We start from the raw sequence: 25,564 nt of genomic DNA, 5'->3' as shown, positions 1-25,564 counted from the left end.
TTGATGTGACGTTTCAGCAGCTATTTTTAAACTTCCATCCATCAAGGTTTGTCACACTTCCTCATTTCTCCACTGTTGGACTTCCTGGTTGATCGGAATGCAGTCCTTCAGCTCCTGAAGGGGAATATGGCACCTTTTAAGTCTCCTCAATTCCGCCCCCTGCCATTTTTGTGTGTGTGTGTGTTACTTCCTGGTGTGTGAATCACCTACGGGAGGAGCCTGCAGCCTTTAAAAGTGCAGCGGCATCACGCCTGATGCGATCCTAGTGCAGGTGTTCAACATGGCCAACTGGATTATTAACAATGGCGTTACCTGTGTCACACTGGTGAGATGCCTCACATCTGCCATATGACATAAATGAGCATTTTTGACCACTTTGATGTTTGCAGGTGGTGTGGATGGGAATCAACCTCTTCCTCTTTGTTTGGTTTTATCTCTTCTACGACTTGGGGGATCAGTTCTTTTACACACGGCATCTCTTAGGGGTAAGTGCTTTAAAACGTTTTTCTTCTTCCCCACGCCCCATCCAAATCCCTGAGAGACTCATGTTTTTTATTTTTTATTTTTTGGGTGACCCCAGTCGGCTCTGGCCTGGGCCAGGGCTCCCGCCGCCGTTCTTAACTTCAACTGCCTGCTCATCCTCCTCCCCGTGTGTCGCAACCTGCTGTCCCTCATCCGCGGCTCCCTCGTGGTAAGATGTGCAAATATGAAAAGATTTGGGGCGTCTTATGTAAGATGATGATGATGATGATGGTATGTCTTCATATTACAATTTTATGAAAAGCCTACCGCATGCAACTTTGTTTTAATGTAGAGAGGGGAAATCTAAAAAGCCTCCGAACGTTTATCACACAAATGCCCATAAATATTGTAAGTACAGTGGTGTCTTTAGATTCAGATTTTATTCAGTCCTTAACTAAGCCTGCAACTCAAAACATTGTATATCTAATCATCTTTCAAAATGAATGGAGCCGTCAATAATTTGTTAAAATTTGTGCTCAGATGTCCATTACATAAAAGGTAACACATAGATGCTAATTGTTAGCTTGTGTGTCTATGGAGTTTCCCATTGTATGTTAGCATTTAGGTAGTGGAGGCTATGTAGGTGTTCTAAATTGTAATTGTCTTTAGTTGGACAGTAACCTTCAGCCGAACATTAAAGCAGCAAAGTGCCATTTATCGTGAAGTGAGTCGAATCACCGCTCACATCTCGAGTTTGCGCTCATAAGTCAAAATGAAAAATCGGCTGATCGATGGCTCTTATTTCTAAAAAGTCAGGTCGCTCGTATTTCAGGGCACTACTATAAATACTTTTTTTGTGTGTGTGTGTTGGATGTATTTTAAGAGATAGATTTAGTTAAATCCTTCTAAGGAAAAGTGCTATAACCCCTGAGTGGAAATAGGTTCTGCAGTCTAGTAAAGTGCTGCAAAAGGAGGGAACATTTCTCGACGGGCATTTTGGATCATGTAGACTTTCCATGGGAGTCATTGGAAATGTATTAGGCTAATTTTTAAAACCTGCAAGTTACTAATAAAACAAGGAGCATGCAGTATATTGTCGCTTTCCTGTGAAAAGCACTTATGACCATTTTTTAAAATTAATTAATGAATTAATTTTTTTACGATGCCCATCCCATAAACATGAAAATGTTAATTAAAAAAAAAAAGACAAAAATGAACAAAGGTGTTTTTCACAGGACAGCAACAATATGTTGTTTGTTGATTGCCAAAAGAAAACATGCACACATCAAAATTATTTGTTAGATTGTCTATTTATCCATTTGAATGGTATTTGTTATTCAGTAATACAATACAAATATTGGCAAACCTATAATGTTTACAAATTTCTACTTTATTCCCAATGATTCCATTAAATTCATATTAAAAAAATCCCATCCAGGTGTGCCTTGATATACAAGTTAAATATGTTACAGGACCACACTCATAACTCAAAACACTCTTACCTCAAGTCATCTTTCCCAATTGAAATGAATAGAAATGCCATTAGTCTGTTCTGGCCTCCTCCCCAAAAAATACCAACAATTTTGTCATGTATAAAAAATTTTTTTAAAAAAAGAGGCACTCCATGATATAATTAAATACAATGGAAAGAAGTAAATAATTTTTGCCTGCTTCTATGGAAATTGCGCTGCTCTTTTTGATCCCTAAAGGGAGTAAAATATAGACTTACAGATATATATATATATATATATATATATATATATATATATATATATATATATATATATATATATATATATATACATACAGATATACATAAAGATGTTCACAGCATCTCTGTAAATTGCATTAATTTTTAGTCATTCGTCACAGAAGATAAAGAACATATGCCTGTGATTTCAACTTGTGTTTACACTAGAGCTGTCAAACAATGACATTTTATAATCATATTAATTGCATCTTAGAATTTTGATTAATCATGATTAATTACTCAACTGAAAAGGCTTTTTATCAAAAAAAAAATTGCCATCCAAATTTGAAGAGCACCAGTTATGTTTGTTGTGCAGTGAGTTGAATTCGCTGGCTCCATACAGCGCTCGTATCCCAAATTTGTGCTTGCAAGTCAAAGCAAAAAAAAAAATCTGCCAAATGACAGCTCATATCTTGAAAAACATGTTTCCGTTTAAAGAGGGAATTAATAGCAAAAAAAAAAGCAGTGTGCTTTTGGCTGCGATCTCTAATAAAGACACAGAGAAAACAAATCAAATGTCTTGTCAGCATTGTGAAAACAATCAAGTATAATCCAACCCTTGTTCCTACTGTTTCTGTATATATTTTAAAGTGAGTCAAAAAGACTAACTCAAGTTTGCACATACATTTTGAGTGATTGAAGTTGGCTGCAGTAAAATTGTATATACAGTATGTTAAAGCGAAAATGAAATATTTTGCTGTTGTCGTATTCAGTGTTGCAGTCGTAGTTTGAGGAAGCAACTGGACAAAAATATCGACTTTCACAAGCTGGTGGCTTACACCATCGCCCTGATGACAGGTGAGTTAACGGGCAGAAACAGGAAGAGGCTCAAATGCACTGATAGCGGATGATCGGGTTATGGGAAACAGGAGTCGTGAGACTGTGATTATTTGTGTAATGAATTCCTCAGCGTGACAAGTAATCAAGTGTGTCATCTTATCTGTTGTGCTTCATCAGGGAGGTGCACTCACGAATGACCTTGATAGCGAGATCATGAACAAAGATGCATGCAAATGAGTTGCGATCTGATTATTATTTTTTTTTTCTAGGTTTAAAAATAACGAAATCTTATTACACAGAGATCAGCAGACAGACGAGGTGATAAATGAGTGTGTAAATATTGACATAGGCTGATTCTACTCATCAAGCGTGACTGCTGGAATGCTTTTAAACTGATAACCCGACACAACATTTAAATACGTAAAAGCATCTTTGTTCTAAATGTAATGCCTCGGCTGTATCCGACCTTACTCAACTGTTAAAATGTAAGAGACATTTCTAAACTGAACCTGGTGGGTGTCAGCCATTTTGCATACAGCTCTTGTGCTGGTCACAGAAATGAAGGTATTAGCATGTTTGCTACCTCAAAACAAGTGTGTCATATTCGACATATTCGTGTTGTTTTCCGACAGCCGTTCACGTCATTGCCCATCTCCTGAACATGGAGTGGTACAACAACAGCAGACTTGGCGCTTACGACGAGCTCAGCACGGCGCTGTCCAACCTGGAGGACACCAAGAACACCACATACATCAACCCCATTCGCATAACAACTGCAAGCGTGGTGAGCTGACTTCTACTTAACTCATTCACTGCCATTGACGGCTATAGACGTCAAAAATTCATTGGAACTATTTCTATTAGTTTAACTTGATTTTTTTTCACTTTTGTTAACAAGAGTATGAAAACCTAGAAGAAAACTATTGTACATTTAGAACATACAGACGCTCCCCACCTTACGAACGAGTTACGTTCCGGACGATCGTTCGTAATTTATGTTTAAAGCCTATATAAGTATATTGAAGGTTTATATAAGTATGTTTAAGGCTTGTACAAGTAACCTGCATTGGTTTGTACTGAAAAAAAAATAATAAAATGGAGAGAATACGTACAGTACTGTACTGTACTACGTATGTTAGAGAGAGAGAGCGAGACACACACACACAGTATGTACATGTACGTAATAAGATGAATAAAATGAAGTTTAACTTACTTTTGGAAGATGTACTCGATGCTTAAGGATTTGATGGAGGAGGAGGAGGAGGAAGAGGAGGATTTTATATCATGAGAGGTTCTTCGTCGTCGCTGGAATCGGGTTCAAAAGTTATTTCCTGCTTCATGGGGACCGGCGTTTTCTTCCTCCTCCTCCTCGCCACGTTGCTCAGCCTCCAATGAGCTCTCACAGCGCCAATCGTCGGTATTAGCGGCGGAAAGAAGCTACCTACGCGCAATACAAAATCTAACTTACATCATTTCTTTCCAAACATTTTTCGACATACTGTACGCGCAGAAATGTTCGTATGTACCGTTGTTCGCAACTCGAATGTTCGTAAGTAGGGGAGCGTCTGTATATAAAATTTGTGATTAATCGTGAGTTATCTATTGAAGTCATGCGATTAATTACAATTACAAATTTTAACTGACCCCTAATTTTTAATAATTTAATCGCCTGACGCCCCTAATTTTTAATAATATTTTCTTTTCTTTATTTAAAAGAAAATATTATTTTAAAAAAAAAGTCTAGGTTTTAATGCTCTTGTTAACAAAAGTGGGGGAAAAAAAGTTTAACTAATAGAACTAGTTCAAATGAATTTTTTACGTTTATAGCCGTCAATGGCAGTGAATGAGTTAATTAAATACCTCTAAAACCCATTTTGCCACTTGATGTCGACTGAAGATGACATCGCACGTGCTCAGGAAAGAGGTAACGGCCAATCATGGCACACCTGTTTTCTCGGTTTGGTCATGTGAATTTAGCAAACTGAGCCATGATTAGTCGCTACCTGTTTAAGGCGTATGTGTAAAACATATTCCGAGAAAAAAACTTGCATATATATATATATATATATATATATATATATATATACATACACACACATCCTAATACACTGTCGTACAATTACAATAAAATGTTTGTTTTTTTTTTAAATATATTTAGCAAAATACCTCTAGAACAGTCATTAATAATAGAGCCACTAAGAACCTAAATATTAGGAAGACCTTATTAATGGCACCATTGCAAACAGTTTCACAATAATGCCAGTGTTGAATCTCTGACCGTGTCAAACAAAAGTGAGCATCATGCTAGCAAAGGCTGAATTGTGCTGTTGGCGTCCCTAATGAAGTGGCCAGTTAGCACAAAGTTGTTTGTGTGTGTCAGGATGCGCAGCAAATTCCCACGTACTTGGTGTTCACCTCCATCGCCGGCATCACGGGAATCATCATCACCCTGTGCCTCATCCTCATCATCACGTCTTCCATGGAGGTCATCCGCCGCAGCTACTTTGAGGTCTTCTGGTACACGCACCACCTCTTCATCATCTTCTTCATCGGCCTCGTCATTCACGGCGCCGGGTAAGAGAACGCCCGCCGTGCCTTCCGCTCTGTCTTGTTCGCCATCAACTCTTGGCGCGTCCCCTTCAGGCGCATCGTGAGGAGTCAGGATAACGTGGAGGCCCACAACTTCACCATCTGCAGGGACCGCATCGCTCAGTGGGGGCGGATTCCCGAGTGCCCCATCCCGCAGTTTGCAGGGGGCTTTCCCCAGGTTGGTCTCGTCTTTTGGATGAAAAACAGCATTCACCGCTCACAAAACGTTGACGCAGCTCAAAATCCTCTTCCTATCTCCTCCAGACTTGGATGTGGGTGATCGGCCCGATGATTTTGTACCTGTGTGAGCGGCTGCTGCGTTTAGTCCGATACTTGCAGGTGGTCCGATACCGAAAGGTAACGCTTGAAGTTTCCGCAGAACAAGAAATAATTTGAGCTGAAAAGAGAGAACATGTTTTGCTATACTGTAATTATATGTTTGTTTTGTAAATTAAAATGTAGTTTCACGTTTTTTGGGTGTTTAAAAAAAAAAAAAAAAAAGCATTTGACTTTTTTTTTCCGTTAGTTTTTTTTTTAATTAAATTTTATTTTTTATTTATTTTATATTTTATTTGTTTTGGTATAGGTTTTGTTAACTAAACTAACCTTGCCTTATTGGCGACTATTTTTCCCTTTAAAAAAAAATAAATAGTAATAATAATAATAAAATTAGAGTGTTGATGCTGAGAGATGAGCATTCACACAAATTCTACTGTTTCAAAGTATTTTACTAATGCTGAGAGACAAGCATCCACAAATGCTACAGTCTCAAAATATTGACCAATGCTGAGACAAGCATTCACCATTCAATAATGCATCATGTTTGTGTTAGTGCTGAGAGATAGTTGTTCACATAATCATATTTTGTCCAATCCAATTTTTTCAAGAATTTTCTCATAGAAAATGTGTGTTAATGCTGAGAGATGAGCATTCACACAAATTATACTGTTTCAAAGTATTTTACTAATGCTGAGAGACAAGCATCCACAAATGCTACTGTCTCAAAATACACTGTATTGACCAATGCTGAGACAAACATTCACTATCACTAATGCATCATTTTTGTGTTAGTGCTGAGAGATAGTTGTTCATGTTAATCATATTTTGTCCAATCCAATTATATTTCAAGACTTTACTTAAAAAAAATAGTGTGGAAATGCTAAGAGATGAGCATTCACACAAATGTTACTGTGTATCAAAGTATTTTACTAATGCTGAGAGACAAGCATTCACACTAATGCATATTTTTGTGTTAGTGCAGAGAGATATCTTTTCACATTAATCATATTTTGTCCTGTCCAATTATATTTCAAGACTTTAAAAAATAATAATAAAGTGTTAATGCTGAGAGGTGAGCATTCACACACATTCTACTGTGTGTCGAAGTATTCTTCTGAATGCTGAGACACACACCCACATATTTATTTTCTTTTTCCTTTCTTAGATCGTGATGCATCCGTCCAAGGTGCTGGAGTTGCAGCTGGTCAAGAGCGGCTTCAAAATGGACGTGGGCCAGTACGTGTTCCTCAACTGCCCGGCCATCTCTCAGCTGGAGTGGCACCCGTTCACCATGACCTCCGCCCCCGAGGAGGACTTCTTCAGCGTGCACATCCGCTCGGCCGGAGACTGGACCGAAAAACTCATCAGCATCATGCAGCAGCTGCCCGAGGGCGCGCAAGGGCCCAAGTTAGTTCATTTCAAATGTTTTGCTGCCATTATGTGAATGCTGAGAGACCCTATTTAGCCTTGTGCTATTCACAGTAAAGCTGTTGCGCATCGACCAGATTTGTGTTAGTACTGAGAGATGGTTGTTCAGGTTAATCATATTTTGTCCAATCCAATTTCATTTCAACACTTATAAAACACAAAATAGTGTGGAAATGCTAAGAGATGAGCATTCACACAAATTTTTACTGTGTATCAAAGTATTTTACTAATGCTGAGAGACAAGCATCCACAAATGCTACTGTCTCAAAATATTAACCAATGCTGAGACAAGCAATTATACACCAGTCACTAATGCATAATTTTTGTGTTAGTACTGAGAGATAGTTGTTCACATAATCATATTTTGTCCAATCCAATTTTTTCAAGAATTTTCTCATAGAAAATGAGTGTGTTAATGCTGAGAGATGAGCATTCACACAAATTATACTGTGTTTCAAAGTATTTTGCTAATGCTGAGAGACAAGCATCCACAAATGCTACTGTCTCAAAATACACTGTATTGACTAATGCTGAGACAAACATTCACCATCACTAATGCATCATTTTTGTGTTAGTGCTGAGAGATAGTTGTTCATGTTAATCATATTTTGTCCAATCCAATTTTATTTCAACTTTTCTATTAAAAACAAAACAAATTGCACGGTGTATCTAAGTATTTTAGTAATGCAGAGAGACAGGCATCCACAAATGGTACTGTCTTAGAATATTGACCAATGCTGAGACAATCATTCACCAGTCATGTATGCATCATTTTTGTGTTAGTGCTGAGTGAAAGTTATTCACATTATTCATATTTTGTCCAATCCAATTTTATTGAAAGAATTTTCTAAAATAAATAAATAAATAAGAATAAAAATAGTGTTAATGCTGAGAGATTAGCATTCACACACATTCTACTGTGTATCAAAGTATTTTACGTATGCTGAGACACACATCCACACTAATGCATCATTTTTGTGTTAGTGCTGCGATATAACCACTCAAATTATGTTAATGTTTTAAAATATAGTGTATTTCAATGCTATGAAGCATTCACACTAAAGCTTGTTGGGAATGCTGAGAGACAAGTACTCACACTAGTGTTCGTCTTAAATTTGCGTTTGTGCACAATCATTCCCACTCAATTTACTGCGTCAAATACTATACTGAGTGAATGCTGAGGAATGAACATTCACACTAATACTATTGCAAATCAAAAATGATTATGTCAATGCGAGACACCAATTCAGTTCTCTAGTAAGACTATTGTGTGTGAATACTGAGAGATCAGCATTCACAAAGTAAGATTATACTGACAAATGTGGACTGTTTGTTTACATTGCACCAGTGTAGAATTTCATTGATGGTACCAGGAGCTGATCCTCATATTTCAAAAGAGGGTCAAAATTCAGCGGTGCCTTAAAATATGAGCTCAATTTGTTCCACGACCATGCTTTTAAGTCAAAACACTTATCTCAAATCATCTTTCCCCATTGAAATGAATGGAAATGCCATTAATATGTTCCACGAGCTCCCAAAAAACAGCAAATCTTTTAGTTTTTTTAATATGGAAAAACACTTGCACTTGATAATATTGTACTTTATAAACACATGTAATAATAACATAAATAGAATGTGAAGAGCAAAATAGTGTATCACAAGTCATGACACACCTTGGCCACTTTTGGCAGTATAACGCAGACGGACGGATAATTGCAGCACTAAATCATGATGTTTAATTCTTTACTTTCTAACAATGTCATTGTAACTGTTGGGTCACTCATATCTCAAGGCAGCACTTTGTCAGCAAGACGCCATTTTAGAGTAGGAGCTTGACACGTCCCCGTGTTTTTTGCCGCCATCAGAATGGGCGTGGACGGGCCCTTCGGGACGGCCAGCGAGGACGTGTTCGACTACGAGGTGGCCATGCTGGTGGGCGCGGGAATCGGCGTCACCCCCTTCGCCTCCATCCTCAAGTCCATCTGGTACAAATTCAAGGAATCCAACCCAGTTCTGCGCACACGAAAGGTAACGAGCGAAACACGGCAACTTAGCTGGGTTTTGATTTTGTTGTCATTTTAAGGCGATATTTGTGCTGTCATGTGGAACGGCACCTTTTGTCTGCGCTGGGGTTCTTATCACGGAATGTTTTGACACGTATGCATGCCTCGGGTCATGTAGAACTGGTTTAATGAAGGATAACGTGAGACTGGCTAAAGCGACTTTTGGCATTCTCAAGTTACCTATTACAACACTACTTTTTTCAAGTCCATATTAGGGCTGGGCAATAAGTTGTTTTCCATCCAAGGCTCGTGAACAAGCAAATGACATTAACATGAGTCAAAACAAGTTTTTTTTATTTTTTCAAGTGTTTCCTTCTTTGATATGCTTTATTTCACCTGACGCCAAACAAGATTCTGAAGTTCTTTTTCCTAGATATAATAAGCATTTTTTCCAAATGCTTCCTCCTCTAAATGTTTCTTCAGCCAAAGCATGTAAACACAATCCTTAATGAATTCATATTTTAAAGTTAACATAATAAGACGAAACCGCCATTCAAAAAGAATGTTGTCTCTTTTTTAGCAGGGATTATTATTATTTATTATTAGTTTTGTTTTTTCAGGTTATTTTAGTTAACAAAAACTACCAAAACAAATACAATTTAAAAATTGAATTAAAAAAAATAATGTTACATTTTCATTTACAAAACGAACTATAATTACAATATAGCGAAAATGTTCTCTTTTAATTTTTGGCAATTAAGTTAATACATGAACCTTTGGGGTTGATTATAAATGTACTTTTAAATGCAACCAATAAAAAATGCATGTGGTTGAACGGGTTCAGTTTTTGGTCACAATCCAAAACGCGACGCTAGGTAACAGCTCTCCTTTTTCATTTTGTATATGGAAAAAAAAATACTACTCTGGTCATTGTTTTATATATTTAGAAATTATTTATATTTAGAAATCTTGATGAGCATAACCTATAATTGAAATTCCGTTGTCATCTTTTCTTCCCGTTTGTTCCATGCCGACATTTTCTTTTGGCAGAACGAAGCAAAGTGATGTAACCTATCCGTGCGAACACACCCTGATCCTCATTAAGTCATTTGCGAAAGGTCACATTCAGTTTTTTTTCTTTTCTCCCCGACTTCCTGTTTCCAGATCTACTTCTACTGGCTGTGCAGAGAGACGAATGCCTTCGAGTGGTTCGCTGACCTCCTGCAGGTTCAAGAGAGGGAGATGGAGGAGAGGGGCATCGGGGATTTCCTCACCTACAAGCTCTTTCTCACCGGATGGGATCAGAGTCATGTATGTTTGGCAAAATCAAGCAGATTTTTTTTTTTTTATATTCGCGACAATTTCTCTTGTGGAATTTAATCAAATATTGCGGCTGGTTCTGGAACGTACTTTCACACCATTTTGTTTGCTCATGTCATTTCTTCCTGTTCCCTTAAGGCCAATCACGCCATGGTTCACTTTGACGAGGAGACAGACGTGGTCACTGGACTCAAACAGAAAACTCACTACGGAAGACCGAACTGGGATAAGGAGTTTGAACAAGTCCGCAAAGAGAACCCATCGTAAGAGAATCATCTTCCATCTATGAATTACCAAACAAAATCAAACATTTCCTAAAAGTTTCCCCTTTTTTTTTTTTTTTGTGCATTTCCTGTTCAGTGCCGTGGTGGGAACGTTCTTGTGCGGCCCAGTGGTTTTGGCCAAAGTCTTGGAAAAGAAATGCGTCAAATACTCAGACGTGGACCCGCGCAAGACAAAGTTCTACTTCAACAAGGAGAACTTTTGAGCTGGGGAAAAACAACCGCAGTTTTATTTTGGCAAAACCTGTTGGGGAATGTTGCTCATTGCTAATTAAGGCGCACACACACACACACACGTTGAAAGCGCACATGCAAACAAAATCAAAAAGACAATGCTGGGCGTGTTGCTCCACTCATCAGAATTCTGACGCTTGGGCCCTGAGCTTCATAATTTTTCGTTTTGCAATGTGCGCTTTCACACCAAATGCTACTTTACGTTTACATTTTGTAATGTATGTTGCCAAATTTTCTACTTTAACATTTTTGCTCAAAACCGTGTAAATTGTAAAACTTGGGCACTTTGTTTTGTAAATATGAAGAGCACTGACTTCTACGTAATGAGTTAATAACTGATTATGCTATGACGGTTACTGGTAAACAAAACCAATGATTGACACGTGTGGTCAAAATATCCTTGTACAGTACGATTATATTGTATCTAAAGTGTTAAGAAGGAAGAAGTGATCCGGGAAAATGAAGGAAGGTCACATGGTGTGTGGGGTTACTGATCCACTGAAAACTTTACATGAAGAACTCAAGTGTTCATATAGTTGTTATTGTCTTTATGCTTCTGTTAAATAAAGAAAAAGTCCTTGTGCTTTATTAGTTTTGTTTTATTGGTGAAACGTGGGGAAAAACAAAGGATGATGTGGTGATTTTGTGTTCACACTTTTGGTGGGGCTCCATAAAAATTAAAATAAAAAAAGACATGAAAAAAATAAGACTATACAATCATCTAAACTAATGAGACAACTCTAAGTTGAGGTCAGGCTGCAACAAGCCCTAAAAGAAGAAGAAAGTCACACAATTATAATATTAAACACACTGGAAAATACTTTTCAGGCCTGATTTGTATCATACAAGAGTAATGGCTTGGCAAATGATTTCTTGAAATGATGATTTAGTGGGTTTTCTTAGCTGTAAGCTATAATTATCCAAATGATAAAAAAAAGAAAAAGAAATTTCACTCTAAGCGAGATATTGGCCATTTGCACCGACGTCACGTGATTGCCCTATAACGGGCCGCGGAAAGAAATGATTGTTGAATGGAAGTGGACGTGACCCAGAGCGACTTAGTGACTAATTTACTACTTCAACCGAAGTTCGCCTGCCAGTCGAATATTTATTTTAGTTGGAGATCGCTAGTTTGAAAACAGCCCCTTACCTTCTGTTGCCTGCTGTTTTTACCAAGTTAATCAAATCGCCGACTTTGCCAAAATTCACAGCGCACGACCTGTATCATTATGTAGTCAATGCTGGTGTCTAACCAGCTCTCCTCCTCACACCGGAGCTGATTTAAACGCTTGTCGCTGGCGGTCTCTGGGACGAGATGCTACGCTCACACCGGGGAACAATTATACCTTGTAATGCAAAAATAAAACTTGTTGATCGTACTAACTTGACTTATTTTGACACATTGCGTTCTATATTGAAACGCTGCGATAATGTCACGTTGACCAGCCTGGGAAACAAAAAAAAAATCATAGTGGCAAGCTATGCAGTCATTTCATGAATATGATTCCGGCCGGCTCCAGAGTGAAAAAATATCCATCAATCGACGTCTTTTGTCTTCATTAGTGGGTGTGTGATAAAAAAAGCAATATTTGGTTGACTCCCTTGTCTATGTGTACAACTGACCGCACAGCAACATATAACCATTTTATGAGATCATTGATTAGATGAAGGACTTTACGCTGCACGAGATTCAATGGTTACAATACAGGCAAGTGGCTCTTTTGCCATCCAGCGTCCGGGAGGGGGCGTTCCCATGACGACGGTGACATCACGTGCAAAAGGTCAATAGTTTTTGTTTTATTACTAAAATCATGTCACAGCATACAAAGAAAAAAGTTATAACATTAAAGTTATAATAAAAGTACATTAAGAGAATTTTTTTAAGTCAATTTTATAAATTTGATTAGAATTTTGGAAAGAATAAAGTCAACGCTATGAAAATTAATTTCTATATTATGATTAAAAAAAAAAAAAAGTTCATTATATGGTTATTAAAAATAAAATGCAATTTTAGTATTTAAAAAAAACTTTAAAAATTGAAGAATATCATCAAATTACTAAAATAAATGAGTATGATATCATACAACATCAAAGTTGCAATTATTTAAGAGCAAAAAACAATGAACATATACAACATTTCCAGTGCAGCACCTGCCCCGCCACCTACCGGCATCCGGGTGGCGATCAAGGCGCGCCTGCGGTTTTCTGGATTTGCTCTTTGAGGATGAGGATGCTCTGCCTCTGCTCGGGGGGCAGCATGGCGATCTGTTCCGGGGTCAGCTGGAGAACTTGCATAATCAAGGCGGCCTGAAATAGTCACGCCAAACAGATCAATACCATGTGCCTGCACTCAAGGATTACGTACGATGGAGAAGTGCTTTTGGAACTTGGAAAAACTCTGCTTGCATTTTAGTATAATATGAGATTTAAGAAAAAGATGACGTTCAAGAACAATAATATCCATGTACGTACTGTACATCGGGGGGGGGGGGGGGTATTTGAGCCAGGAAATAGCCTAGACAGAAAGGAGCGTATCGCTAAGTGACTCCTCCCACCTTCTCCTGGTCTTGTGAGGAAACTTGGTTCTGACCCGGACTGAAGCCGCCGCCTGCTCCTCCCGAAGGAGGAACTCCCGACATACCGGGACCCTGTGGAGGAAAACACGGTGGATATTTTCACTGTTGATTGGACGTGTAATGATTAGCCGGGCTGGACACACAATTCCGTTTGCAGGTCAACCAAAAACATTACATCATATTTCCTTTTTTCTTTGCATTGTTAACTACAATACAATACAATACAAGCATGTGCATTACAACCACGATGCATAAATGTCATGTGTACCATTTGATGTTTCATACGCTGTACACATTTGTGCATTTAAACTCCTTACATATATATCACTGTCTATAAAATACTTCTCTCTACTGGTCTTTCCATCATCCATCTATTATAGGGGTGGAAATACCATGACCCAAAGTTGGTTAAGTAAAATGTTTGGTTTTCTTAAATCAATTTATCACGTTAAATAACCATTTAATCTAGTTACTGTAGAAAGGAATTGAAATCGGAAATTCATATTTTACATATTTTGGGGCAATTGTTAAATGAATTTTATTGAATCATAAATTAACACCATTACAAATGAATGTTAAATTTTAACACTACCGGCAAAATACATTTTATGTCTTTTGAATACACACTAAACAATTTAAAAAAAAAAAAAACTTATTTTAAATAATTCATACATATTTACAATTATGAACACAAAAAAGTCAAAATGTTTAAATAAAAATTTAAATGTGTTATTTCATCATTAAAAAAAAATATTTCACGTATTGTATTTAAGAAACATTTTGTTGCAGTTCCTTTATTAGTAAAAAAATAACCACGATACAAATAAAAATAATGTGTTTTATTCATGAAATAAATTATTCTACATACACATTTAAACTCTACTTAATTAAAAACAAAAGTTATTAAAACTAAATTTGGTTAGTTTAATGGTTTTCGTTATTTGTTGCTCCTTTAAATCACTGAATAACTGGTGAAATATTTCTTTGTAAATTATTTTTAAAATAATGTTTAAATGAAACAATTTTAAGATGCATTTATTTTATTCACATTTTTTTTAATGAAATAATCGGTTCATTCATTATTATGATACAAATAAATAAATGATTTTTCTAGTATTAAAAAACTGAATGGATGATTGTAGGGTGGGTGGGCTTGTTGAGTCAGCATGAGATGAGCAACGGAGAAGAAAACTAAGTTGAGCCTTTCACCCGAGGAAAAGACAGAAACACAAAGAAAATCGGAGCAGATGTTTACCGGCCGTGGAGCGAGGGGAGCGTTGGGACCCATGTTGTGGGGGATGGGGCCTTGCATTCCTCCCGCCATGGGAACCCTCTGGCCTGCCACGGGGCCACGTGCGTCCATCGCTCTGGGATCACGACCTGCGGGAAATCACAAAAAACAGAGATTACTCGCAAGTAATACTGTGTAAACAAACAAGAAGTTATTAGCATGTCATTGCTTTTATAACAATTGACTTAAGTCGAGTTTCCTGGTGCTCACTTGGCATGCAAAGATGTCAACACACTTTTTTCACACCGCACTTGCACAGTGTGAAAAGTCCATGTGACAGAGCAAAAAACGACAGCGTCCCAGTGGCCAGCATGCCCATACTTGGAAGTGCCAACATTGCGCTGCTTTAGATGAGAAGTAGACCAACCGCACTTGGACAACATGTATCTTTCATTGTTGCAAAAGCTCTGGCTTTGCTCATTTTAAAAAGGAGACAAGCAGCAAAAAGAAAAAGAAAAAAAAAGTGCACCCTTTAATTGCTTGGAGGAGAGTTTAGAGAATTGTTTTTGTTTTTAATTCGAGGCACCTTGCCATGCTCTGTTCCGTTTTCCTGGGTCTTCACCAGTCACACAATGAATAGGTTTGACAGTGACACACTGTGACCTGCTAAGTAAGTGCAGTGTGAAAAGGGCTATACAGTGCATCCAGAAAGCCTATTCATTGTGTCACTTCTTCCACAGCAATCTTTCAAACTGGGCTCAATTCATTTTATCCTCAAAATGTTAAGATGGACTCCCAAAAGTATTCATATTGCTTCACTTTTTCCAGATTATCATTGTGAAGCCTCATTCCAAAATAAATTATTTCTTCTAAGTTTTACACCCCATAATGACAAAAATTATTTAAATAATAATAATGATAATGACAATAATAATAATCAATACTAAAAAGAACAAAAACAACAGATTTGAGATTTATCCATCCATTTTCCTAATTACAAATTTAAAAATGAGGAATCACACAGACATTTGGGAAACAACTTTGCCATCATTTTGTAGCATCTTGGTGCCCAGGAACTATGCCAAAGTGAACTGGGGAGTTTCATTTAGATAAAAAGTAGGCCAGTCTAATCATGGGATCTAAAGGCAGATAGAAAGTATTCCACAAAAGCTTTTTCAATATATTAGAAAAAAAAGTTTGAAACTATTTGTCATCAAAGTGTTGTGTGCAAAATTTCAATCAATTTAGCAGTAAACCTGTAACGTCGAAAAAGTCAAGTGCTGTGAATACTTTTTGAACTCTGACACTTCGGCTTACCTCTGGTGTCCATCGGGGGTCCCCGCTGCTCCATCATAGGGGGCCCTCTGGGGTCGCCCATCATGTTTCGTGGTTCACCCATCGGCGGCCCTCTCATGTCCATCGGTGGTCCTCGCATATCCGGCGGCGGTCCGCCTCCCATGGGGCCCATGTGCACTGGCGGCGGAGCGAGCGGCGGAGGTGCTCCCATGTAGCCTCGGCTGAACACAACGTTTTGATCGGTCAAGTGTTTGGCTGAACAAGACGTGAGCGGACCATCGCAAACAAATTACAGCAGGCGACTGCCCCTAGCACACTTACTGCTAAATCACTGCAAAAAATAATAATAATAATAAAAAACGGCAACTTACGACACACTTTGTGAATTGTTTAGTGGCGTCGTTTGGTCTGCTGCTCATTTAACACGCCCGTATACTCACTTGGGGTCAATGGTGTCTCCCGTGACCGACAGCAGGCTTCCTCCCCGGGGATCGTTGGGCCCATCGCCCAGCAGGCCTCTGGGGGGGATGCCGCCCCCTCCTAAAGGAAGAACAAACAACATGAAAATGTGCATAAAAAATATATGACAGGAGACAATACACTGCCGGCCAAAATAAGTCACCATGCCGTTTCAAATTTTTTAATTGTATCATTGGCCGTTGATGCTATTATCGTAAGATACTGTAATATGCCATTTTTCATACAGAACAAACAATATATGCCTGTCAGTGTTGTTATACGAAATAATCGGCCATATAACAGCTCATATATCTAAAAATGGCTATCACTGAACGTATGTGGAAAAATACATCAAGGAGATTAGTATGAATATGTTTTTGTTTTTATTTACTTCAGCTTCGGTGCTATATTTACACACTTGTAACTCCTCTAGCGACTTTCTTTTTTAAGTGACTATCAACTAACTCCTACTAATAAAGACAACATGAGCGGAAGCCAATCTTGTTTTGTGTAAGAAAATAGAGCCTGGTGGAAGGCAATCACGGAGTCAATTGTGCTGAACATTGCCAAAAGACAATACATGTGCTCATAAGTTTATATACCCCTTGGAAATGTATAGCTAAATTGTTGAAAAGTGCAAAAATTCAACAACAAAAATCATTTAAAGTCAGCCCAAAATATTTCTTTACAATATGTTGTATGCACCCCACGAGTCTAAACACCACATTCTGAATAATTAATATTCCACATTTGTGGAATATGAATCAAGCAGCAAAATCCAGCCGTTTTTATCCATCTCAGGGGTCGGCCATTTTGCCACTTGCTGTTGGCTGAAAACAGGCGAGCCGTGATTGGTCGGTACCAGGAAGACATTGCCAAAGGTACAGTAATTTCTGGACTATAAGGCGCACCTGGACTATAAACTGGGCTAGCTCAATTTGAGGAATACTCGAGTTTGTTACACATACATGTTGCACCCGACTGTAAGCTGCAGGTATTTTAATGTTACCGCACGGGTTTCCCGCTACTTTCTTTTCCATAATGAGGTCGCAAATTGTCTCGCTCTCGTTCTGTCTCTCCTACTGTATTTGTGCTCTCTTGGTTTGTTTTGCTCTGCCTGACCCTCTTGCACTTCCTTTATAGTGCGGCCCCTTGTGATCTGATGGATAAGGCGCACCTGACTGACAAATATAGGAAGAAAGTCATCTTTTCGGAAGCAAGCATCAGGATTGGACTCTGGAACACTGGAAACATGTCAAGAGGTCTGACGAGTCCACAGATTATACAAATTTGTGACGGAAGTGTGATAAGGGCACGCCTCAGTTGGCCAGGTTTCAGTTGAGCAACATTGTGCAGGAAAGCCACATAAAGAGATCACATGACCTAGAGGAATAATGAGGGAGCAGGTTTTTACCAGCAATGGACTTCCCTATTGCGCATGCAATCATGATGCAAATTTTGACAAATGGATTGATCAATACACACGCTGTTTGTAACCGTTGGACATCATGAAGTGAAATAGGGCATATCAAAACTAAGAATTGGGCTTTTTTTTGGGCCGGGGCAGTGCATATCACAACTAATCTATTAAACAGGCATCAGTCACCAAGACAGGTGGAATCAAAACAAGGAGAGGGGAGAAACAATTGGGCTTGGAAAAGCACAGCAAGCAGCCTGATGTCAAAACACAACACACACAAATGAGGAAACACATCAATTATGGTTGAAGACACTTCTTGCTGAGACAACTATTGTATTCTTGTCTGAGGGAGCATTGCTGCCATAGGTATGCATGCAAATGTGAAGCAACAGGTATGTCAGGGTTAGGTTGCTTTTTAAGATTAATTACACCTTTACTGGCAAGAATGCTATAACCCACAGCAGGCTGTCACGAAGAGATGACAGGCGCCTACTGATCCAATGACATGTTTGGTGCTGATAATGTTGACTTTAGAGAAGCCAACGTCTGTATATTTTGAATTGAATTTGTAACGAAATTATCTTGAAGCTTTTCCATGCTAAATGCAGTATTAAACTCTAACCTTATGTACAGCACTTTGTATGCAGTCCCCGCCTACAAATGACAACCTCACTTCACTTGATCTCTCTACAGCTCTCTGGCATCTACATGTGAGGTTACGCACCCGCAACATGAGAGAAATGCCATCATCGTGCCATATCCCTCGCCCAGATTTTCAACTCTAATTTGTGTTACAGTTCCTGCTACTTTGTAAACAAGTCCCACTGTGCGCTGGACTCGCTTTGGTTCAGGGGTGGCCCGCATTCTTAATTTATATCTTTGCCTACTGAGCATTTACAATACATTGTCAAGTCCTGAAATATTGGTTGCATTCATTTTGTCACTCCCCCCCGACCCCACCCCCCGACCCCTGCCCCCTTAAAGTTAGTTACAAAGTACTCTCGTTAATCATTGGTTAATTTCTTAATTGTAAATTAAAGGGAAAACATTACACAATAGAGATATAATCTTAATTATTTTTAATTTATTGTATATGAACACCACAGTAATAATTGATTTGCTCTAGTAAAATCAACTATAAATGATAATTTGAACATAAAAAAATAAAATAAAATTTCACATACACAATATATGTTAACCTTTTTTTCTCTTTCTTTTCTTTTTCTTTTTTATATCACCTGCGAGCGACATGAGCGACCAGTCCATTTTACAAATCAAGTGTGGCCCTTGAGCACAAAAGGACGCCCGCCCCTGCATTAGCTGATGTTTGCGGACATGCGACCTCACGTCACAGAAGAGTTTGCACTGTCGAGCATTCTCCACTCCAAACCTGACTGCGGTACTGACTGAAGGAGGGAGGGGGCGGTGATACCTTGAGGCCGCTCGATAGCAGCTTGTGCAGACGATCCTGTGGGGGAAAGCTGGAGGTTTCCTGAGCCAGCATTAAAAGGTGGGAAAGAACAGGAGACAAGACTCAAGAGAACAAAGCGGCACTTTCAAAGCACTGGGGAAGCGTGCATGAGATAGAATGAATTATAGGTGGTGAATGAGGATATTGTGGTTATGTGACATGAACAGTGGCGCTACAACTATTATTATTATTATTGTTATTAAGGGCTGTGGCGCGCCCTAGGGATCTCAGTGAGAAATTACATGTGCAAAGAATGCACCAGATCAGCTGCAGCAGACTTCTCTACTCTACCTCCCAAAAACTGTTTTGAAAAGAAAGAAGAAAAATCAACATATACCGGACCCCCAATCAGCCAACCCCAAAAAAAAAATATATATATATATACTATTCTATAATACAAAAAGGAAATCACCCTCCCACACCATTTGAATACAAACATTATTAATAAATGTACTGGAACTAATTTAAAAGTCACTTATCAGTGAAGATGAAATTAAATTAGGTTTCAATTTATGATTGTGAAGTAAATACGAATGGTGTGTAAACATTAGATACAGCAGATTGGAGGGGGGAAAGTGATTTACAGCTCTTTGGAAGAATAAAATTATATAACAACAGTTATGTAGCATAGGTTTAAGATGGCGCAATAAAATAATCTGATTTGGCCCATATAGAAATCTCTGGATCGCGATATAGCGGGTGTCTAGTGTCGACTGGATCATACATATATAGCAGTGATTCTGAAATTGTGGCACGTGCACCACTAGTGGTGGTGAAGTGGTAGGCATTTGTATTAAAAAAATTAAGTTGGACACATCTGCATTGGACTATTTGTTTTTAAACATTTATTAAGGTACAATTCTTTATGTGCATTACTTTAGTATCGTTGCTTCCCCTCTAAGCGCAAACTGTGAATGGCACAATAATAAAGAATAAAACTTTTAGGAATAATAACACTTCTGTCTCATTTTAATAAACACTTGAGGTCTTCTACTACTACTACTGTATTTTAATATTGGCCATGACTCATGATGGTGGTACTTTTGAGAAGTACTTTTTTTTGGTGGTACTTGGTTTACAAAGACAGAAGAGAACCACTAATACTGTATATGTGCTTATTTGACTGAATATCAATAGCTGTAACACGTTTTCTCTAATTAAACTAGGGATGGGCAAGTACCAATACCAGCTATCGTATTGGACAATAACAGCCTTATTTCAAGTTAAAGTTTTCTTGAAAGCTCTCGATACAAGTTGTTGCTATGCACAGTTGCTATGAAGCACATTTCTGAGGCTGGGCAAACCTGTCCAAACAGACAGGGGAAAGAATCAATCAGTGAAGAGCGGATGTGAAAATTACCGAATGAACAATACTGAGCTCTCCAGAAGAAAAAAAAAGGTGACGTGTAAAAGCCAAGAAGTAAACAACAGCATCGGGTGGACGGAGACGAAGTAAATTCAACATGGCTAGTCAAAGAGAGACAGTAGTGATTAATGACTTTTGTCCTTGTTGCGGTAAAAAAATGATTTTGAAAGTTATGAAGAGGGCAACAGACTTTGTTCCGGTGCCGAAGAGTGACGTTGCTCATGAAGAATACGTCGCAGCAAATAAACAACTTTGATCTGCCAGGCCATTTCGAGTTGGGCCAAGTGGCAGTCAATGGCAGCCTTTCCAGGCCCACTCTCTGTCTTGCAAGAAAGAGGTTGTGGCTTGCCATGCTACCCTCTTGTGGCCAGTCTACTATCAGGAAGCAAATGTTATACAAGGCTCACTTAACACACCAAGTCAGAATTTTGTATCTAATTAAAGTTTGATTTGGTTTTGAAAAAACTTAGTTACAGTTATAGGGAGCTTCTCTGTATGAATTTAAAATGTCAAGTCAGTTAAGATGATATGAGATCAAACAAGCGACAGCTGGAAAGCAGGCGGCCCAACTTAAGGGAACAAGAGAAGCACATTCGCTAGGTGTAAAACAACACGATTCACCGGATTATTACCTGGAGGGACACCAGGTCCCGGGGCCGGTACTGGTCCTGGTCCAGGTACAGGTCCAACACCCATGTTGGGAGGCTGCATCATCGGAGGTGCTCCATTGACGTGCATCCCAGCCTGATCACACAACAGAAAAAAATAATTGTGTTGCCTCATTTTTTGTTGGTGATACGTTCCATGCCCCTCGCCCTACAATAAGTGAATTTTCGCAAAGTAGGCTCACTGCAGGTTAGCTGAGCGCTAGCATGACAGAACACGGATGGACTAAAAAAAAACTTTACCAAAAGCAGCTATGTAAGCGCATCGGCAGCACAGTCTTGGTACACTCAGATATGTTGTCAGAAAAGTGAGTATGAGGCTTGGTTAAGCACTTTGGACAACATAGATAGATAAAGGCCTACATAAGTGCACTCCATTTACAATTTACCGTTATGATCAAATTTGATTATTTTTTTAATCTATGACTATGAAATGTTTTCGGCAAAAGTACAATCAGTAAACCATTTGAGTTTATTTGGGACTTGCTGGTAAGAGATAGAATAGAGTACAGGGTGCAGGCGTTTACATCAGTGTTCTACTTCTACCTACCACTGGCTGCTGATGCGGGGCTGCCATGTTTGGAAGGGCAGACGCTGGATTGACCGGCGGGGCTCCTCCCCCTTGTCCGCTTGAGATGAGCGGCTGAGTTGTGTTTTGGCGGTGGAGCATTTTCTGTAAAGGTAGGTACAATCATTAATAACTGCACAGGAGAGTAGCTTGGGAAGACGGTTGTGGGCAGTTGGTCACTCACCAGGGCGATCTCCGGATCCACAATGCGCATGACCACCTGGGCCTGCAGCAGGGCATAGGCCAGCTGAGGGTTTTGTAGCAGCATGTTCCTCGCTTCTTGGGGACTATTTTGGACACAAAGCTACATAGGGAGGAAAACACATTTTTACAGCTGATATAACTGCAAGTGATTCCCAACTTTTATTCACCTAAAGCAAATTATTTTACACACTGTATCCAATTGCACATAAATACACATAATAAAATAATTATGTTGTCTTAATTTACATTTTTAAATATTTGTACCCGGTACTCAGTGTAAAATTTGTGTCTGTTCAGTTGAACACAAAGCTATCAATCACAGTGTTACCTGATTTATGAGTTTTGAGCCATTTAAGTTTTTTTTGTCTTGCTAGCAACCATTTTGGTTTTAATCGCTAGATGGTGGCAACGAACTTCACAATAAGTGGCAGTAAGTAGCAGTTTGGCAGATAGTAAACAATTCCTCAAAACAGAAGCCAAGTGTTTGCTTGCCAAAATGGCTGCTCTAAATTAAAATGGCCGACTAGTTTAGTTTAAGACATGGGTGTTTGAGACTTTGACATGCATCATGTTATGACAGAGATGCCAACAAGTTGACGTGTTGATTAGTGAAACCAGCCTGGAGGGGTAATTTTTTCCCCAACTTTCCAGGGGCTGCTACCGGGTGCCTTTTTCGAGAGTTGCATTCAGGACCCAATAAAATACAAAACTGTTCACCAGGATACACATGCTTGCACAATTGTGCGTTTTTGGACATATTGAGGTACCCAAAAAGGCACATTGGAGCACGCCTAACATACAACTTCGTTCCCGATCAGTGCAAAACAAAAAAAAGCATCTACAAAGAAACCTCACCTTCATCTGTTTCATGAGTTCAAACATCTGTTCAGGTGGCAGACTGGCCACAGCTCGACTAATGGACTCGGGAGCCTCCTCTGGTGTCACGTTGTCCCCAAATGGAGACTCAATGATGGGGGCTCCTGTTCCCAAACCTGTTAAGAAATTCGCAAAATCACCTCACAGCCGCCAAACAACGAGCTGCAATACCACTTAAGCGGTGGTACTTTTAAAATGCTTACTTTTAAGCTCTTCCTTGTTCTTCTCACTGGCTGCGTTGTCAACACGTAGGGCGCGCCCATTGAACTCTCTGCCGTTGAGGTTGCGCATGGCACTGAGCGCGGTCTCCTGGTCTTGATACTCACAGAAGCCATAACCCTTTGGTTTGCCCGTCTCCCTGTCATACACTAACCTGAAAGAACAAAAACAGTCGTAATAATCAGCATTTGTCCTTTTAATATAATTATACAAATACAGTGGTGCCTTGCAATGATTAGATTAGATTATTGAACGTTGCAAGTACAAGCAACAAAAATAAGATTGCATCAAACCAGTGCCTTAAGCAGTGATATTTAAAATACACATTATTATGTACATAGTGCAAAATAATGCAATATTAATTTAATTTTCTCCATGACCATGCTTATAGCACAAATAATCATTTCTCACTGAAGTGAACAGAAAAACCCTTTAATAAAAAATTGCTGTAAAACAAAAAATTTAACAGAATTAAAAGGAATTAGACAGATATATCAACTCAGCTCATCAGAACAGTATTCACAGTCATTTTTCATAGAGGATAAAGAATATAGATATGCGAGTACTGTTATTGTTTTGTTTTGTCCACATGTGTTACTGTTGTGCCTCTTATTGGTGTGGCCTAGTGAGTGCTCAAGTCGGGTGGGTTGTTTATTTTAGTTCAAGTGTCTGGGCACGAGGCAGCAGCTCCATGTGCATGTTCTCATTTTGTATTTGAGCATTTGTCCCGTTCACTAAACGGCTGAAAGTGCACCTGTGACTGCGGCTCTCCTTGCCCACAAGGGCACTGCAGTCCTCTCACTAGTTGCTCCATTTTATTCACAGTGATTATTTTGCCACTCGCCACAGAGCGTTATTCTGCCGTGTATCATGCAAGAACTACAAATACAAATGATCTGCCAGTGAATGTGTGCCAGCTTGTGAAACAGTGGTTTGAGCAGTTGCTCCAAAAGTGCTGGGCCACAGGTTTGAATCCCGCTCTATACCTCTTTTTTTTTTACAATTTTTTGCAGCCATTCGGGACTTGTAAACGAGCCGTTTTGTTTCACGTGCTTATTGAAAAATTCAACAGTTATTGATTTTTTTTGGCATTTAAAGAAGTAGAAAACACAATTGCTGCATTTGAAAAGGTGTAGTGTGCCCCACTACCTGATAACCCTGATCTAAGGGTTATGGTTAGGCCAGTAATGCCAATTACAGCTTATGCTCTGAAGGTTGTGCTTAGGCTGCCAACAGCAAAACATAACGAAAACTTAGCCAGGCAGGAACCATGCCCAGTGCACGACTCGGTCATTGACCAATCAGAGCCGTTCGTGGCAAAATTACGCTACAATTAAGAGTTGCCGTTCACGGCAAAATATCCACTGCCTAAAAGCTAACACAGAGGAATGAATGAACGATACTCACCTGAAGCTAACAACAAGTCCAACTTCTGAGAAGATGTCTTTTAACTGCTCTTCGGTTGCTTCATAAGGAATATTTCCCACTAAAACATATACATGTATGTAATTACTTTGACAACATTACGTGCCTCCTTTTTTCATGTTAAAAGTTGTGTTTCCTTCTTTGGCGTAACAAAAGCTGGCACGAGCCTACAGCCTGTGTTAGCTACCTAGCTGAGACAAACCTTCACGAATGTAATATAATATTTATAACACATCCTTTACAAACCCCAAAAATAAGGAGAGGAAAAAATACTTACCAAAAACCGAGCGTAATGAACGGTCGACGGCCGGGTCTCTATTAGCAGCCACAGCAGCAGCCGCGGCAGCAGCAGCAGCAAGGTTCGCCATTTTGAGGGGGACCAAATTAAATGCGACACCTGGAAGAAGCAATGGGACAATATCCGGTTTTCGGTCTGTAGGAACCTTTTGACCTTATGGGAAGTTTTGCGATAATGGATAAGGAAAAGCTTCATTTTATTTTATTTGTATTTTTAAAATAATACAGTAATTCTTAAAAGACCAACATAGAACCATGAATGGCAAAATACAACCATGGAAATAAAGTGATCTATATGTTGAAACCCCACTGTTGTTTCACACTCAAATGAAACAATCTAGATTACAGATAATGTGAATCTATTA

General features: G+C 38.9%; 2 protein-coding genes across 3 annotated transcripts; one reads left to right on the top strand and one right to left on the bottom strand.

Moving 5' to 3' along the window:
- Nucleotides 1-167: 167 nt before the first annotated feature.
- Nucleotides 168-11,714, top strand: nox1 (NADPH oxidase 1). The gene is made up of 13 exons (XM_077577183.1): nt 168-325; nt 390-485; nt 581-691; nt 2,926-3,010; nt 3,625-3,776; nt 5,373-5,566; nt 5,636-5,759; nt 5,846-5,938; nt 7,026-7,267; nt 9,154-9,316; nt 10,456-10,602; nt 10,750-10,874; nt 10,972-11,714. Exons 1-13 carry the CDS (start codon nt 281-283, stop codon nt 11,096-11,098), a joined length of 1,704 nt encoding a protein of 567 aa, XP_077433309.1. The 5' UTR covers nt 168-280; the 3' UTR covers nt 11,099-11,714.
- On the bottom strand, nt 11,705-25,312 carry cstf2 (cleavage stimulation factor, 3' pre-RNA, subunit 2). Of its 2 annotated transcripts, XM_077577184.1 has the most exons (14): nt 25,180-25,299; nt 24,885-24,963; nt 23,462-23,631; nt 23,238-23,374; nt 22,363-22,482; nt 22,161-22,283; nt 21,578-21,689; nt 19,541-19,600; nt 16,670-16,769; nt 16,251-16,450; nt 14,958-15,082; nt 13,682-13,774; nt 13,294-13,433; nt 11,705-11,894 (listed from the first exon to the last, which is right to left on the bottom strand). In XM_077577184.1, the coding sequence occupies exons 1-13, from the start codon at nt 25,268-25,270 to the stop codon at nt 13,311-13,313; spliced, it is 1,533 nt and encodes a 510-aa protein (XP_077433310.1). In that variant the 5' UTR covers nt 25,271-25,299; the 3' UTR covers nt 11,705-11,894; nt 13,294-13,310. The 2 variants fall into 2 exon arrangements, with proteins under 2 accessions (XP_077433310.1, XP_077433311.1); XM_077577185.1 differs by lacking the exon at nt 19,541-19,600 and having other exon boundaries at nt 25,180-25,312.
- Between the last annotated feature and the right edge of the window lie 252 nt (nt 25,313-25,564).

Source organism: Vanacampus margaritifer, chromosome 10 (genome assembly GCF_051991255.1).
Source record: "Vanacampus margaritifer isolate UIUO_Vmar chromosome 10, RoL_Vmar_1.0, whole genome shotgun sequence".
Taxonomy (NCBI): Eukaryota; Metazoa; Chordata; class Actinopteri; order Syngnathiformes; family Syngnathidae; genus Vanacampus; species Vanacampus margaritifer.
Note: the sequence above shows the minus strand (reverse complement) of the source record. Positions and strands in the feature narration are given on the sequence as shown.